Consider the following 19,026-nt stretch of genomic DNA (forward strand, 5'->3'; position numbering starts at 1 on the left):
GAAGCCCTTAACCTACTTGCACATCCATTTATTCATCGTATTTGGGTTTTTGTTTCAAAGATAATATATTATTTCGATAATTAATAACTTCACCTTCATGAAATGTGAAGATAATGAACATTGATCGATCTGTTAACTCCTTTTAGCAATACAAAGTAGACAGTGGGGCAAACACGGACCCCTCGATACACCAGAGGTGGGATCAGGTGCCTAGGAGGAGTTAGCATCCCCTGTCGATCGATCACACCCGCCGTGAGCCCTATATCCTGATCAGGTAAATGTAGTTATGCGTAGTCAAAATCAGTGTGTCAAGAACGGCCTAACAATCGGTATGAAACATGGAACTCTAGCATATTTTTGCATCCATCATCAGCTTGATCCATATCCTTTACCATATTATTTAAAGAAATAAATCCGGAGAAAATGTGATAAACCGAGATTTTCAAACAAAAATATGGCTAGATTAAAATTTTTGCGTTGAAATCATATTTTGTTCATGATAATGTTCAATGAAAGGTGACGATAACGAACAGTGATCAATCTCATAACTCCTATAAGTAATACAAAATAGATGGTTTGGCAAACACCGACTCTTGGACACATCATAGATGGGATCAGGTGCCTAGGAGGAGTAGGCATCCCCTGTTGACCGGTTACACCCGCCGTGAGCCCTATATCCTGATCAGGTAAACGGAGTTATCCGCAGTCAAAATCAATTTGTCAAGAAGGGCCTAACAATCGGTATGAAACACGTCAGACAGCATTTGCCGAATGATAGGTTGTATTGACGAACTAGATCGTTACAACGACCATAGAACTTGCGAAATGCTGACTTCAATCGAGGCTGTTGAAACCCCTGTACCATCTACTTCTTTGTCAGTAGCTTACCTCGATTTAAAAACTGACTATACGCAGAACAAGCTCTTGCGTATCGAATCAGTTGAGATATACAAACACGATATGTAGGTGATAATAGAATATTGCTACATAAATATGGGAAGTTGACGATGGAGAAGCTGAAATCATTCCGTTTGTCATACAGTTGAGTTGTCAGTTTGCCGTTAATAAAATATCTAAGTATGAAGCAGAAGTGGACGAATCTGTGGTGTCCTTTATTTTGAGCTCATAGGGATGTATCAAATGGACAAATGAATGAAAGGTGTTATTGTTAATAGACAAAACGTCATCAGATATATCTAAATATCGCAATGAAGGCCACAGCGAGAGATGTTTTCTTCTCACGTAGAAGGTTTTGAATTAAGTCTGCTGCATATGAATATGGAAACAGGTCAGCTAACAAAGGAGCACAATCCGTGCCCATGGGAATTCCAACAGACTGTTGGAAGATCTGATTATCAAAGACCACGAAGATATTGTCAATGAGGAACTCTAGCATATTGTTTATTTCAACGTCAGAGTACTTCTGTGTGGAATCAGAGTTGTGTTTAACAAAGGAAGTCTTTGAATGACTAATCACTAGATATGATTATTTCTGTTTTCCATTTTTGTTGAAGAAGCAACTGTCTATGATGTCAAAAAGTCTAGTCTTTAATTTATCGCGAGGAATAGTCGTGTATAGCGTTATTGATTTGGAAAACATTCTGCGATTTCAAGTTTACTAAAAGTTCTGTAGAATTATTTAGAATCCACATTTGATTAACTCCACTCAATGCATCCTTCAAAAGTTGTACAATTATAAAACATGCTTCTTTTAAATCTGCTACCATGGAAAAAAGCACGGTAAGTAGTCATTTCATCTGTTTTTACAAATGTTTATGATCGAAATATCATGATAAAATTGTTGTTTTTTCTGACGTAGACCTTGTAAAAGTGCTCAATATGCATATTTTGTTGCCATGGTAACCAATTTAAATTTTATTTCAAATAGAAAAAATGCTATTTTTTGTGTTTTGAATTGAAATATCTTTACCAATTAGTATGATATGGTAGATAAAACTCTTTTTAAAATTCTACTAGTTTTTTACCCCAGAAGTTTTCCTTGTGTAGTTTCCCTAGTATCCTTTTTCGTGCAAAGATCCCGAAAATATAAAACACCACATAATCAACACTGCATGAAATTTGGCGTTTACAGATATTATATTTCATTAAACTTATATTATTCGTGAAGTTTCAGATTTAATTCGAGTTTACAGTAAATTTATACGTGTCCGTAAAATGAAATTTAATTTCCAATTTTATTCCATGTATAATGCAGATTTAATGTTAGTAAATTTATATATATAATATGAATTTAATAACCATTTTAAATTTTATCCCATATGACACAAATGTATACGTTTCTATCAAATATGTATGGTTTCAACTAGATCTTATACACGCGCACTGCTTGTACAATATTCATATTCTACTGTCCAGACATTCCGACCTGCACTACGCAAATGTTGCGCATAAGTTACATGTACCCCCGCTTGATAAATACAAGAATTTAAGATATTAAATACTACAGAATGTATATATGAACTATACACAATATAAACGAGTATTCAAACCCTGTTGTCAGTTTATAATTCTAGCAAGAATCCAAGTACAGTTTTTCTATATCAATTTCACAATGAACAGGCCTTGGTTTCAGTGTTTATTTGTAATGTGTGTTATTCCCCCGTGCAACCGATCAAGAGGAGATACGTGCTCCTGATTCAATAAGCACCCGCCCTTACCTCTGTTGTGTCCAGAGGTACACGTTTGCCCTACTCTTAGTACTCTTTGTGGATTTATGAGAATAATCACTGTTCATTACATTCACTTTTTCATGCACCATATGCTTTAGCAATGGGTTCAGCATTAGCGTTCATATTCCTCAAAATGTTTCACCCTGTTAGTAATAATCACATCACAACAAGTATAAACAATGGTTTACTGCACATTTCAATAGTTTTTAAAAGTATATATATCATAAGTATAAATTACTAATCGTTAATAATCACAAGTGTAAATGTTCAAACGAGATCATTTGAAAAGTTTTGTATTGATATGAAAAATTCCAAAAATACATCCTTCCATTCAACTGGCAAAGGACGAAACATCCTTACGAGAGACACTAATTAGTTAACTGGCGCATGCCGAAACATCCTTTCGAGAGACATTAATTACTCAACCGCCGTAGAACGAAACATCCTTCCGAGATACATTTGTCAACCGGCGCAGAATGAAACATCCTTCCGAGAGATATTTATCATCTGGTGCAGGACGAAACATCCTTCCAGAGATATTAGTTAACCGGCGGATGACTATACATGAACATCTTCAAACATTACATTGTCAATTACCACAAAATGACAAAACTAACTTAAAAAATATTTCAAGTATTTGCTAAACAAGTATACCTTACTGAAATGAACATACTTCATGTACATTATGAAATGTTGCTTTAAAACATCATATATTCACATCTTTGATATTGGGACAAATGTAAGAAACATCTTTATTCTGAACCCTTCCATCTGCACAAATATATTTACAGTTGATTCTCCGTACAGGAATAAATGCAGATGGTCCAAAAGTGTCATATAGGTCGAGGTATATTTATTTATTAATCTGGTCTACAGGGAGGATAAACAATTCTAACAATTAAACATTATAACTACATGATACCATACAAATGTATATCCTTTGTGCATATGATCTTATAAGGATTTCTATATTGACATTGGTCTGGACATTGCTCATAATAATACCGATGGCAAATGCACTGCACAACAAGTATGCCATATATGGGAAGTAAATTGAAACAGTATAAAATGTTGTCCCGAACACAGAGGGTACCAAGGGTAGTGCCTGTGACAACTGCCAAGTCAATCAGACTGGAAAACTTGTACATGTACCCTAGGTATTCGAGACGGCTTATTTATAGTAAATAGGCATGCATGTGACTCAAAAATGAACCAATGGACACATATAATTCGTAAATTACTTCTCTTCATTTATTTTGATTTGAACCTATTCTATTGTATAATAGAGCTACATACAAATGGATTGGATACGTATAAGTCCTTGCAATTTAATGATCCTCTCCAATATACTTCAACATAATGCGTCTATAAACTAGAAGACTGCCATTTATTTTAATATTGTATGTATCACCAGCTGTACATAGCACTGCATCATGAGTCTCCTTTATTATCCCCCACAATATTTATTGTGAGAGGGGAAAAGTATCAACAGGACTGATTCGATTGATTTGATACTTCACATTTAGTCTTATAATCAAGGGTAGGACAAACCAACTAATATTCTTTCGCAACATTTTTTTGTGAAATTCGAGAGAACTTTAATGTGACAAATATTTCTCTTCATATTCTGTCCTTCATTTGCAAATACAAAATGGTTACCAGTATCATACAGCAATTTATATATTTATGAAAGTGTTTCACTAAGTTTGCATCTATTTTTTTATACAATGAAATCATACAATATTTATGCTGATTGAAAAAAACAATTGATGATCTGGCAAAGGAAGTTAAAGAAATTAAGAAGCAGACAAAACAAATACCCGAAAAGACCCGAAAACAAGAGTCCAGCCTCTTTGTACCTCCACACATAAGAGTAAGTGTGTATATATATATACATGATACCAGTACTTTTATAACAGAATAGAGGTTAGAGCTAAGGGAAAGTCGTTACAGTAGGAAAACCAGTTTTATACTAGCCCAGATAGCATGACTATGTTGGGCCAACGTTGGTAAATGGTTATATTGTTGGCCGATGGTTGGCGTTGGGCATACAACGTTGGCACAACGTTGGCCCAATGCTAACATGCTGCTTTTTACTTTTCGTCACACTTAAGCCGGGACGACAATGTTGGCCCAACAACGGCGCTATGTTAGCAATGTGCGCCCTAGAGTATTTTTTTTTTACGTTGGAATAGTTGTGTTGGGCCAACGTTGGCCCAACGCTGGAAATGTACTTGATAACTGACATTAAACAGGATATCGGCATACATTTATTTTAAAAATCGCATATAATAGTTACGATAAATTACCACGTAAAAAATATTTTAAATACATATATATGTGATATCACAATGATTGGATATCTTTTATAAATATGCTAGAACATGAAATAAGTGGGGGTTGGGGTTGGCTTAAAATTAAAGAAATGAAAAGACGCCAAACACTTAACCTGTAAAATCTTAGAAACATTGATTACATAATTTCGCTAAAGTGCCGATTTTAGGGGGCACATTCTGAGATAAGAGAAAGTTTCTCTGTTTAAGAAATTAGGTCAACATCATCAGTGCTTTTCACAGCAGGATACTGGCCAGTTTCCTTGGTAACTGCGAAATCTAATATATCGAGATGGTCAGCACGTGTATCCATTTCACAAATTTCGCATTTGAGGTGCTTAATTGGTGCACACGGAAATTTTTGTTGGATTAAAGAAATTTGGATATACTACTTCGCAAGACAATTTGTAAGTACATCTTGTTATTCAATATTCAATGTGTGATTTTTCTAACTTTTTTTTTACTGAAATACACGTTCCGGGCTGTATCTACAGTATATATATATATATATATATATATATATATATATATATATATATATATATATTACATAGTGTCAGGCTTACATTCAAAGGAACGTATTTACATATTTTTTTTTTAATATGATGTACAATTCCAAAGAATGAATTATACTTTACTTATACTGTTTTCCGAAGTAAATCATTAAGAATGTCCCAATTTTCCAATTTTACTACTTTCGTCTTTTTCCGCCTCACCTTTTAAGATATCACGTGATTTGCCGGTCACAGGATTTAGTAATGGCCGATGTTGATTTTTTTTCTCTCACATATGTGAAATCTTCAATTTTTGAATGCATTTATCTTGTGCATGCGAGGGGGGGGGGGGGGGGGGGGGGCTGGAAAACTATTTGGCTGTCAAGTAAATTATAAGTTGTCATTTTGCTCCATTTCAAAATTGTAAAATATTGCTTTTCACCTCTCAGTTGTAAGTAATCAAAAGAAACTTGAGATAAATCAATCGCAATATATATGATGCTGTATATCATACTGTATTTATCTAAAGTAATAATGTATATAAGGCTAAGCCTTATTTTAAACTCGTGTACAGGGTTTGCGCTATGTTTAAAAATAAACGTTTGAAAATTTTTAAAACCAGAGTAACAAAGTGCTTGAATTTTAAATAAAATCATTTTTGAATATTTTTATTGTCTTAATTGCACATGTATTATAAAACAGTGTACACAAAAGGCTTAAAAAGTGTTCTTTCATCGCAGGTCAATCTTTCCGTTTTGTTTTTTTTTTCCACGCCACCGCATATTCAAATTTTTCAAAGACACTTTCTAAATTATTCATATTGGGTTTTTTTTAAAATCTATTTTGATGACTATCTCTTTTCACAGAAAATGAACAAGTACTCAAGGGGTAAAGGGACGTCATATTGGTCAATTAGAAGACGTGTTCAACAAAGCAACATCAAGTTCTACAGTTTCACTATTTGACAAAAGCCCCACTAGCTCAGGTACTTATATGATATCATTCTTTGCTGATTCCATTTTTTTAAAATAAATGATATCAAAACCATACATACATTTCGGACTAATTGCATGTCTGTCTTAATATACAGTAACAGAAAAGAAAATCCTAAACTGTTTGGAGAAACTTATGGCAAACGTGGAGGAAATAAAAGTACAGACCCACCTAAATACGCAGCTTCTGCAGGCCACAATCACAAAGATCGATAGACTTGAAATCCGTCCTGCTCCTGGTACAGAGGAGCCCGACACTACACTGCAGTTAGATGTATGTTTTCCACTGGGAAAACAAGAAGATATACAGAAGCTGGAGGACCTCTTGCAGAGTAAACACACGTGTAAAACTTTGGTAGGTTACTGATCATTTTTTTTATTATTGAAACATATACATGTATTTTTTTTATTTAAAAAAAAAACCCTGCAAAATTATGTTCATCTTAAGATATTGTATTTTGAATTATCAATACATGGAATAGTATATACACTTGACTCTCTATCAATATTTACAATGTACAGATAAGATCATTATCAACTATTGGTGGTGGAAACACGAAAAGTTCAGTAAGGAGACTACTTTCCCACATGATCACCACAAAACTAGCAATAAACATCAACTGGATGGGAAAAGGGGGAAAATTGCCTTCTCTTTACTGAAATTACAGGAAATATTGAAAGGTATGTAAAGTGTGTGTCTGTGTGTGTGTGTGTGTGTGAGAGAGAGAGAGAGAGAGAGAGAGAGAGAGAGAGAGAGAGAGAGAGAGAGAGAGAGAGAGAGAGAGAGAGAGAGAGATTTCATGAACAAACTTTGAGAAATAAACACTTTAGATGAACATTCTTTTATCTATTTTAATCAGAAACAGTGAGGAAGAATCGCCTCTGTGCTAATGCAACAGATCTAGACGTGGACATTTTCAACGTGGCAAAAGACTGGTTTCGCTTTGCTTGTGATAGAGCTGGGGGACGAAGGAGAAGGGCAGATGAAAAGAAACTTCAAATTCAAATTCAAGCGGAACAGAATGAGAGTGAGCTTGAGGATGAGACCAATAAATAAATAGATTCTTTGTAACACGCGTATTACCGCTCTCAATACTTACATGTAATATAATATGAACAATTTCCTTGTTAATTTTGTACTTGTATCGGATACCTTCTTTTTCATTTGTGTAACTGAATTTTTTAACTCTTTTAAAGTAATACACTAAACATTAATAAAATATTAGGCAAATGAAGATCCCTTTCAATTTGAATAGTTATTAACTTTGTTGTTGCAGAGTTCTGAGACTTCATTTTTATATTTAATATTTTATGTCATGACGTATAGAGTTATGGAACTTTTTAACTTTTTTAATATGTACTTTTTATGTCATTCCTGCCTCTGAAATATATATTACAGGTCCTTTTCTGACTTGTCAGTTTTCTAGTTATTATGTACATATATCATGATACTTGTAGATGAATATATATTGCATATGTCATTAAGATTTGTTCATTTTGCTTTTCAAAGGAATAAGCTAAGAAAACATTACTTTTTCGGGAATAGTTTGTCTTCATTGAATCGACATGCTTCTCCCCATTAACTTTCACTGCTTTGTTAGAGAAAAAGTGTGTCAAAAGAAGAAAGAAGCAATGTTTAGGGCAGCCTACTGGGAAAATTCCAGGTTACATACCCATCAATGTGTGAAGTAGTTTTATATTATGCCAAGACAATCTTACATCATCACAGTGAAATGCTAGCTTTGTATCAAAATATATATTTTTATATATTTCCTTTCATGAGTTTTATATGATTTTTGTGTGATAGCATATTGTGTGTGTGTGTGTGTGTGTGTGTGTGTGTGTGTGTGTGTGTGTGTGTGTGTGTGTGTGTGTATCTAGTCATATTTACCTTCAATTTGTTTAGTAATGTAGTTTATACTCATGTGAGCGGTTGTTGAACTCGACATTGTGATAGGCTTTAATAATATGATTGCATTGTATTGGATTGTATTTGTCTTCATTTCATACATTTCTTAAATGTCTGGGACATATTTCTGAATGTAATCCTTTTTGGTATTTCTGTATTATTTTGATATTTTTAATAGCAATATTTTTTCACATTGTATCGTAATATTGTTCATTACATATATTTTTTCTTATAATATATGAATTTACATCCCAGGCAAGATGTTATGTGAAATAAAAAAAATGCAATAAAAATATTAATTATTCATGCCTTTTCTTTCTAAGGCAACTAATTCATGATAAATTTTGTGAATTTTCACAGAAAGAAGCTTACTATATAGCTCGTATGCTTATACTTATCTAAACTTCTCCTAAAGTGAAGTTTAACTCTAGCTTATATGGAAGCTTTATAGAGATGCAGAATAATTCTGCGAAACTCCAATTAAGTTTAATATGGATGCATTATACACCAAATTTTGCGTAATTTGACGTTTAATATTGCTTACAGCTGTAAACGTGAAATTCAATGGAGGAAAATATGTGAAACTTCAAGTAAAATGAAGTTTAATATGGGTGGATTATACGCCAAACTTCGAGTATACTGACGTTTAATATTGCTTAAATGTCAAAGTTAATGGAGTATAAATATGAAAATACGTGAAACTTCAAGTAAAATGAAGTTTAACATGGGTGGATTATACGCCAACCTTCGAGTATACTGATGATTAATATTACTTAAATGTTAAATTTAATGGAGTATAAATATGAAAATACGTGAAACTTCAAGTAAAATGAAGTTTAATATGGGTGGATTATACGCCAATCTTCGAGTATACTGATGATTAATATTGCTTAAATGTGAAATTTAATGGAGTAAAATAAGATGATTAAATTCTCAACTAGACGTAAAATGACGTTTAATTTTATTTAAACATGGCATTTACTTGGCATATAATCAACATTAAACGTCATTAAATTTCGCCGTTTACGGACAATTATACGCCACTGGATACGCAAAGTAAATTTGACATTTAATTTTCTATTAAATGTGCATTTTACGTTTAAATTTGACATTTAATTGGGGAATAATTGGTGTTTAATTTTATATTAAACGCAATTTTTCGTGCAGTGCAAGCCCACCCAATTAAAAAGCAAAACGGATAATTCTTTTTTTAAGTATAATTTTTAGATAATTTCCTAATACTGGACGTATTATGGTATAGCTTCGTCAGTCTTTCCGTCAGTAAGCAGGATACAGACCGAACCATTGGGGCTAGGACCGTCAAACTTGATTCGCCTAAACCTTATACCAAGCAGAGGATGCCTATTGTTTCTGAAGGCCAAAGATCAAGGTCGTAGTGTCACTTCGTAGAACAATCTTGTTTACCTTACGGATGCAGATATTGCCTCAAATTTAGTCACAAGATTCCTGTCGAAGAATATAAGTTTAGTTTGCATTGGTGCATCATGACCTACCTTGGAGGTAAAAGTACTTCAAACAATCAACATGTTTTTGTCATTGCCCTGAAATTTTGTTACACCCCCCCCCCCCGATCATAGAAAAAATACGTAATCGGATAACATTTCAAGTTAATATGTGCACCAATGGTAGTTTTCTGGACTTTTTTTCATTATTGATACAGATATTACACTGAAGGCTTAATGGCCGTTTGTGTACTCTTGGAAACGTTCATTAGCACAGCTATTTACTAATGAAGCAATGCCCATTGTGAGATGGAACGATTTCATTCACCTTTGTTGTCATGGAAACCGCCGTATAAAAAGCACAACTTGTACGACATGTACTAATTTTGGCGTAATCACTGCAAACAGGCGTACATCTTATTTCAAAAGAATCTCATATTTATCCCACCTCTGGTATATCCAGATGTCCGTGTTTGCCCAAGTACCTATTTTGTATTAATTATAGGAGTTATGAGATTGATCACTGTTTGTTGTCTTCAGCTTCCATATAGATCAATACCATGAGAACATGTTATGCATTTTTTACCAATAAGAAAATTATTTCTTAAAGTATGTTCTTAAAATGATTATTGACGGAATTAATTACGGTGTAATTCATTTCCGTGTTTCTAAAAGCATCGTTTTGTGCAGAGTCACATGGCGTCATATAACGACAGGATTCGACTTGTAGAATCTCTTATAGCATAAGTGGTTCACAAACGTTTCCCAAACTGATCTCACCTGAAACTTTCAATGTTTCAAGGTTTCGATAATTTAGTTATTTTGTTTGATATCTGATCACCATAGGTTAATCGCCAATGCAATTTCCCCTAGTACTAGCAATGGGTTTGTCTATGTAAATTCATGAATTGGTGATATATATACATTGCAAGTTACTACCGTATGTGGGTCCATGCTCTTTAAACAGTATTCGGACACTGTATATGCTGTAAACATCACCAAGATTCACAAACCACCATGTTGTCTTCTCCGGGGAGTTAAGACCAATTTTATTTGTCGTCATACATGTACTGTAGATTCTGTCAACTGCATTGTTTGCTGCACATATAGACGAAGGTTCGCAAGACCAAATCGGAAATTGGTTTGCGTTCTGGCCTTTTGATAAATCGTCTGCAATAAAATTAAGAAAACATAATATTTCATTATCCAAATGGTCTTGTATCTGCATGAATAATCCTATATATTTACATTTTTCACCCGTTAGACGTTCCTTATTAACAGATCAACTGAATCGATAAATAAGAGGTTGTTCTGCGTATGATGAGCTTTTAAATCGAGGCAGGCTACTTCCAGACCAGTTGATGGTGCAGGAATTTCAACAGTCTTGTTTGAAATCAGCATTTCGGAAATTTTATGGTGTTAATAACAATCTAGTTTGGCAATATAACCTTCCATTGGATGAAATGCTGTTTGACTCGTTTCCTACCAATTGTTAGGCCGTTCTTGGCACAGTGATTTTGACTATTGACAACCCCGTTTACCTTATCAAAATATAGGGCTCACTGTGGATTTGACCGGTCAAAAGGGGGTGCTTACTCCTCCTAGGCACATGGTCCAACATCTGGTATATCCATGGGCTCCATATCTGCCCAACTATCTATTGTGTATTGCTTATAGGAGTTATGAGATTGATCACTGTTCCATATATGTACCACTATCATCAACCTGCTTTTTTGTTCATTAGAAGCAACTTATACCATAAATATTTAAAACAACAGCACGGTTATTGATAACCAATGCATTAAAAAAAGTTATGGAACGTTTCGAAAGTATAGAAAAATTATATGCAATTAAGTTTTATTATGCTTATATAAATCAATTCTAATGGTTATTGCCTCGAAACATTGTGATAATCAGTCACAGGGACTTAAATTTAAACCTTGATTCCTTAAAAAACTTCACAATGGACCTTCTACGATCATTTTATTGTAAAAGCAGTGTTATATATCTTTATAGAACTCGACGTTTCTTCACCATCAATCACCAAAGAGATTAATCCTATGTTTAAAAAATCCTAAGTCTTAACACTCATCAGTGCGTACAGATATCGATGTAAATACTCCAAAATGTAGCAAGGATAGCAAGGATAAGATAAAAATGTACATGAGTCGCACTCTAAACACTTTATTCCTTCACATATGCTCAATAGGAATCATCTTCATCATAATTTGTGTCATATATTTACTTTGAATAAAAAATAGTATATCTACCATTATCGACATCGACAGTCACAGCTGTGCTTAAAAAAACCCAATCAACCAAAAACTATAGAAATAAGGTGACCAAAAAATTGTATTAAAAGTAGAAATCACAATGCTTTATTTTTCACAAAAGCAGTATCATTTTTTTTTAAATTGTGATCTACGTGTCGTTTTCAATGGAGACAAGGTGTTACATTGTACTTAATGTTAGATATTCATTTTTCAAAAGAACGTCAGCCGCATATTGAAATCAATAGGAATGAATTTAAAGTAAGGATCACAAAATGTTATTGTATACAACTGCAAGTTCAATAAATTTCAATGCTTAATGTTTTGCAGATCTACGAGTTGGTAGAAACTGGGAGCAAAGGCATGAAAAGATGAAGATAAGGAACAATTATCAAGCTCATTACTGATATAAGGAATGGAAAGAAGTTGAGCAATCACGAACCTCTGGATATACAGGAGGTTTGATCAGGTGTCTAGGAGGAGTAATCAGCCCCGTTTGCCATAGAGTTGATTATCTCTCATAAAATATCTAAGTATGAGGTAGATGTGGAGGACTCTGTGTGTCTTTTATTTCAAGTTCACAGGGATATATCGAGGTTACATATGAGTCAAAATGAGTATTGTTAATGGATGAAAGGTGAAGATAACGAACAGTAATCAATCTCAACTCCTATACGCGATACAAAATTTGTTTATGATATCATAATCAATGTTTCCTAAATATTATACTGTAAAACCAGGCACAGAGAACCAGGGTGGACGTGGTGGGTGTCCTACTTTTCTGATAAGTTCATTTTATCTTTGTTTTTACTTACCTCTCCCCTCACAAATATTTTGAATACTAAGTTATGGAATGATAACACCATTTAGGTTTCATTGCTTATTTCTATGCATTTGTTTTTTTCTTAATTTATTATTATTTCAATTCTTTTTTTTAAAGTTTGCTTGCTTGTCAATAATTATTCGAAATTCCTCTCGGTTCTTTTAATTTCGTTTTTTTTCCAAACATCTCCTCCAGCTACCCCCCCCCCCCCCCACCGTAGGGGAATTATAATATGTGTCAGAAACTGTCAAATTTACACCAATTACTTGAAATGTGATAATAACTTATTAATCTTCCGAAAACCCCTAAGGGTGTTCGAGTAGTGCAGAAGTAGCGCTATTACTTCTCGCCGCTGCAACCCAAGTTCGGTCCCCCTGATCAGCAGTGGAACATTCAGATTCCTAAATATCATAAATTCTATAAATATTTCATTCCAAATTGTCTTTTTGGTTTGGTTTAAAGCGTGCATATCTTATAAGCATGATTAAATCTAGCATGTGGTTTTGAATCATGCATGTATATGCATCTTTACGTATGGTGCTAGGCCTACGTAACGTCAAATCTTTGTGACGTTATTTCTCTGTTCTCGTGAATACGCCATAAGGACATTTTGTCACGGGCGCAATCAATTTTGTTCAACTAAAAAAAAAAATGATCGAATATTGATTTAATATTGTTTTAGTCCCTCTCGAGAATATTTCACTCATATGGAGACGTCACCACTGCCGGCGAAGGGCTGCAAAATTTAGGTCTATGATCGGCGCTAAGACCATTGAGCAGGGAGGGCTCTTTATCGTGCCACTACAGCTGTGACACGGGACATCGAATTATGCGGTGTCATCCGATGAACCACCCCATTCAGTCGGCTCTTACGACAAGCAAGGGGGTACTGAAGACATATTCTAACCCGGATCCCCACAAAAAAAAACCCATTCCATTTAGCATGCTGATCCGATGTTCGTCATTAGCACTTTAGATAAAATGTGGGTGCTTTACCGCTATTGGATCAATGTTTAAACCCTGGGTTAGTGTAATGCTTTTCTCATTTTCTATGATGGCACATTTGTGATCTATTTATAACTATCATGTATTGACGTTGTAGGAAGCACATATTTGTAATTTTGTTATCATGCAAAGTGTTCTCATTTAATCACCCAATATAGGTTATAAGTTAGTACATTGGAAATATTCTAAAGATAGTGCAATTTACGTGTACAATTGGAGCATAACCTGCCTTAACATTCCCGCGTAATAATACAATATGAAATTGAAAATGTATACAATTTCAGATTATATTTAAGTAGTTTATTTCGTATTTGTACCAGAGCGCAAACACTCATAAACCAGGATGAATATCATTAGGTATTTTAGCACAAGAAATTCTTTAAATGTCTTTCTTGATATCACAATCAAAGAAAGGGGGGTGTTATAAAATAATCTGAAATAATCCTAACCGCAAAAAAGCTGTTGTTGTAGACAAAATGACAATTTATGAATGGTCATATTGACAGTTTCGATTGGTGGACTGTAATGTGGTCAGTTTTTCCGTTTGAACAATGATCGCGCTCTCTCTCTCATCAGTTTGATGGATCAAGATTATTCAACAGTTCATGAAACATCAAACAATTTGAAAACCTTAGCTGGTAAAATGATCACGAAAACTTCTGACATTTATCGCCTGTACTTATAAAGCATAAAGATATACAGTGTACCACTGGGTCAATGAATAAAAGGACAAGTTGTGAGTACAAAGGGAAAGGAGGGGGAATAGAGATAGAGGAAGTGAGAAAGAGGTTACGCTTTGCTTTTGTTTTCGTCACAATACCTCAACTTGAGCTTGATCGGCTGGGGTAAAGTACGTTTTGTCAAGCCTGTATGAACTAGTAATTGTAACGGACAAACTCTTTCATTATTTCTCTTTTAAAAAATAGATCAGTCACCGAACTCTTTAACCTGATTGTTCTCGCTTGGCTTCGTTTGTTTTCAACTTTTAGTTTAGTTTTGATTCCTTTCATTTCGGTTGATCTTATTTCGCTTCGTTTGGTTTCGGTAGGATTTCTGTCACCCACTCACATGCCATGCACAAGACACTGGGTGTACAATCAGTATCGACAAACAGTCATATTAATTGAAAGCTTCATGATTTAATAGATAAAGACCTGATATGGATGAAACGTATATGAATCTAGTTTCCAGGTTTATTAGTAACAAATTTGACTCATATCTCATTATTCTAGATTGATAGGATTATATGTCTTTCAATGATGATTGTATATTCACACGGTTATGCTTAAAGTAAGCGGCCAAAACAAAATATTACCCTTTGGATCACTAATTTATTTTTTATGACATGCATTGCAGAAAATATTTACCGTTTTAGAGAATATCAAATGTGTAGTAAAGCGAATTGCATTTAACTTATTTTATAACTACGACTATTCTTTATCCCATAGATGTAGATTATTTTATAGTGAAAGTAATATTCTTCTTTCAATTAATTAAGATAATTCAGGAAACATACTTACCATATCCATATGAACATAATATTTCTACAAAGAAAATGATCATTAAAACGTCCATTCCCGTGTATTAATCGAACCAATAGTACAACCTGTCAGCATAAACACCAGGAAGTAGGCAACATGTTAGTCATGTTTTTTTAAAAAATCCTATTAATAACACTTGGGCGGACGAATTATTTTTTAAAGCTTTTTTTAAATACTGACAAATATATTTAAAGATATTCATTGCAAGCTACATGCTTTAAACATTGCAAATTGACGTGGAATTATTAAAGCACAATACAGAAGACGATCATCAAAGTATCATCATTACATTAGTGTTTGTTACTTTTCTTACTACCTCTAACTAATGTGAAAACAACACAAGACTGAATGGCTACATTATTCCATTTTATGTTGATCTGCTAATTGCTTGATTTTATATTGCTTAGGGTTCGTCTCTAGAGTCTTTCTCTCATATGGAGACGTCATCATATGGGAAGGGGTATTTATCGTGCCACACCTGCTGTGACACGGGACATCGGTTTTTGCGATCTCATCCGAATTTGTCGTCTATTACAAGGAAGGTGTATTGGGGACCTATTCCAACCCGGATTCCTAAGGGATTACATCATATTGATTTAGCGGTAACTATAATGTGAAGATAGTGAGCAGTGAATTATGTGAAGGAAAAGTAGCAAATATCCACTGTTGACTGGTCACATTGGAAAATACTAGATTAGAACTTTTATTTCAAAAGTCAATTTTACAGTGTGAACAATATATTTCTTTATACATGTATTGATAATTATCAAACGAAAGAAAATTATATGAAATTGAATTTTGAAATCAATGTACAACATGATGTGTTGAATTAGATTAATTAGAAAAGGGGACGTTATTAGGTCAAAGTCAAATTAAAACTTTTTAGAGTATATTCTAACTGCACACATCTTCAGAACATCACTCATGAAATCACGCCTGCAGGAGTGTTCTATTCAGCTTAATGCAAGATTTTGGTATTCACTTCCGGTTGCAGCCACACTTAGTTCCTGGTATATATCATTGTTTCCCGATATATTTAATTCAAGATAAGTAGATGCGTTGTTTTCCTCTGTTACATCCGTATTTTTGTCTGTACTTTCATGGCTGTGCCTTTGTGTAGCTTGTTTGCTCTTTGCTTTCAGAGTCAGATAACCTTGTCTACAAATGAAAATCAACCATTTAAAAACTTAGTCCGGGGCTCGAACTCACGATCTCCCGGTTACAAAGCGAATGTTCTACCACTGAGCTACCGATACCGGTCAATAAATACTGAAGTGAATACAAGGCAAAATTCTAAATTGAATGACTGGTCTATGAATGATGCATCATGAAAAAATGGAAATAGACGATGTTTAGTTTGTTTTACTTTCATGCATGTGTATGCATATCATGTCATGAAAATGAAATATATGCTTTGTATTATTTTTCTGTGCAATTGCATGTACAATATTTTTAGGGTGGTGCTAAACATTTCTAAGCTTCTAGCAATAAAAACATACATATATAAATATGAAAATTCACCTTGATAAAACTATGCAGACTACAATTGCTATTATAGTAATAATGTTCGTCGCAACTGAAATCGCCAGGCCTATCGACAAGGAACGGTTAGAATCGTAACCTGAATGAAATAAAAGCTATATTAAGCTATGATTACACTGATTATTTAGGGTATATGTTTGCTGATCAAATAGTACTGGGAGATATGTATATATGTCTGACGTATTTCATACCGATTGTTTGGCCGTTCTTGGCACACTGATTTTGACTACGGATAACTCCGTTTATCTGATCAAAAAATAGGGCTCATGGTGGATGTGACCAGTCGATATGGGATGCTTACTCCTCCTAGGCACCTGATCCCGCCTCTGGTGTGGCCAGGAGTCTGTGTTTGCCAGCCATCTATTTTGTACATCTTATAGGAGTTATGAGATTGAACACTGTTCGTTATCTTCACATTTCATATCCAAGATAATAGAATGGGTGTATATGAGTTACGGAACTAATGCTGGATTCCAACAAAACCCTTACAAGCATACATTTCTGGATCCTGTAAATGTTCTATCACCCCCTATCTTTACTTCTCGCGAAAATATTAATACCTGTGAACATGAAACTTCTTATATCTTATTTTAATGAGTCTGTCAGATATTTTTTTATGTTTTTTATGGTGAAAATGTTGTACACACAGATATACAGCTCCATGTGATTACAATAAAATATAACCTGTGCTGAAACTATTTATACAACTGAACTACAGAGTGTATATATTTACACTGATAACAAGATATACCAAATTAATTATGCGTTACACTTTAAAAAAAAGTATTGATTAAACCCTAAAACTATTAATTGTTTCCATTATCAGTTTGAAGCATGGTCGTTAGTTGAAAAAAAAAAACTACTTAATTACACTCACAGCGTACAATCAATTATACAATAGCGGTTAGCTATTCCTTTTACTGGATCTTTGCAGTGTAAATATTGAATAATAGAAAGACATGGAATTAGTTTGTCCGTGATATATCACACATTAAAAGCAAGACTAAATAGGTGGGTCTTTAAATTTCTTTTAAAACAGTCGAAGTTCTTCACATTTCTAAGTCCACATGGCAGAATATCGCTGCCGTCAAGTGAAACCTCCTCTCCCCATAAGTCTTTGTCTTGGAGAGGGACTGTAACCGCTGGTAACGAACAGCGATCAATCTCATAACTCCTATAAGCAATACAAAATAGAGAGTTGGTGAAACACGTACCCCTGGACATACCAAAGGTGGAATAAGGTGTCTAGAAGAAGTAAACATCCCCTGTCGACCTCTCACACCCACCTTAACCCGTATATAGTGATTACGTTAACTCCAATATTTGGCCATATACGGGTGGACATGCGAATTTGTATTGGCAAACTAGATCATTATAACGACCATAGAATTTGCAAAATGCCGACTTTAAACGCAACTGTTGAAACCCCTGTACCATTAATGTGTTTGTTAGTAGCTTGTATCGCTTTAAATACTGACCATACACAGAACAAACTATTGCGTATCGAGTCAGTTGAGATATATAAACAAATGTGCAGATGATAATGGAATATTGCTAAATAAATATGGGAAGTTAACTATAAAGAAGCTGAAAACATCCCGCTTGTCATAAAGGTGAATTGTTAGTTTCCCGTTAATATCTACTTTCAATAAAATATCTAAGTATGAAGCTGGCGTTTTTTTTATTTCGAGCTCAGAGGGATATATCAAATAGATATATGGATGGAAGTTGGTGTTGTTAATAGATAAAACGTCGTCGAAAAAATCTCTGTCGAATTGATGGTCACAGCAATTATTTCTTTCTTCTTGCAAAGAAGTTTTTGAATAAGTTCTGCTTTCATATGAAAGTAAAAACAGGTCCATTTTATTCAACATCTAGTTATCCAGTTCAACCTCTCATTCGGTCAAATGCTATCTTACGTATTTCATACTGATTGCTAGGCCGTTCGTGGGACCCTGATTTTG

General features: G+C 34.1%; 2 protein-coding genes across 3 annotated transcripts in view; both read right to left on the minus strand.

The window, feature by feature from the left end:
- LOC130049204 (multiple epidermal growth factor-like domains protein 10) overlaps nt 1–15,647 on the minus strand; it is a 39,232-nt gene extending 23,585 nt beyond the window's left edge. The window contains exons 1-2 of the mRNA XM_056146490.1: nt 15,500–15,647; nt 10,821–11,051 (exon numbers count right to left, since the gene is read on the minus strand). Coding sequence (XP_056002465.1) covers nt 10,821–11,051; nt 15,500–15,554 — 286 coding nt within the window. The 5' untranslated portion in view covers nt 15,555–15,647. The remainder of the gene's footprint in view (nt 1–10,820; nt 11,052–15,499) is intronic.
- A 580-nt stretch (nt 15,648–16,227) lies between these two features.
- The window catches only part of LOC130049205 (multiple epidermal growth factor-like domains protein 10), a 56,367-nt gene continuing 53,568 nt past the window's right edge, over nt 16,228–19,026 (minus strand). The window contains exons 9-10 of one of the 2 annotated variants that reach the window (XM_056146491.1): nt 17,042–17,141; nt 16,228–16,678 (exon numbers count right to left, since the gene is read on the minus strand). In XM_056146491.1, coding sequence (XP_056002466.1) covers nt 16,474–16,678; nt 17,042–17,141 — 305 coding nt within the window. In that variant the 3' untranslated portion in view covers nt 16,228–16,473. The remainder of the gene's footprint in view (nt 16,679–17,041; nt 17,142–19,026) is intronic. The other variant, XM_056146492.1, reaches the window with a different exon arrangement.

Source organism: Ostrea edulis, chromosome 8 (genome assembly GCF_947568905.1).
Source record: "Ostrea edulis chromosome 8, xbOstEdul1.1, whole genome shotgun sequence".
NCBI classification, from domain to species: domain Eukaryota; kingdom Metazoa; phylum Mollusca; class Bivalvia; order Ostreida; family Ostreidae; genus Ostrea; species Ostrea edulis.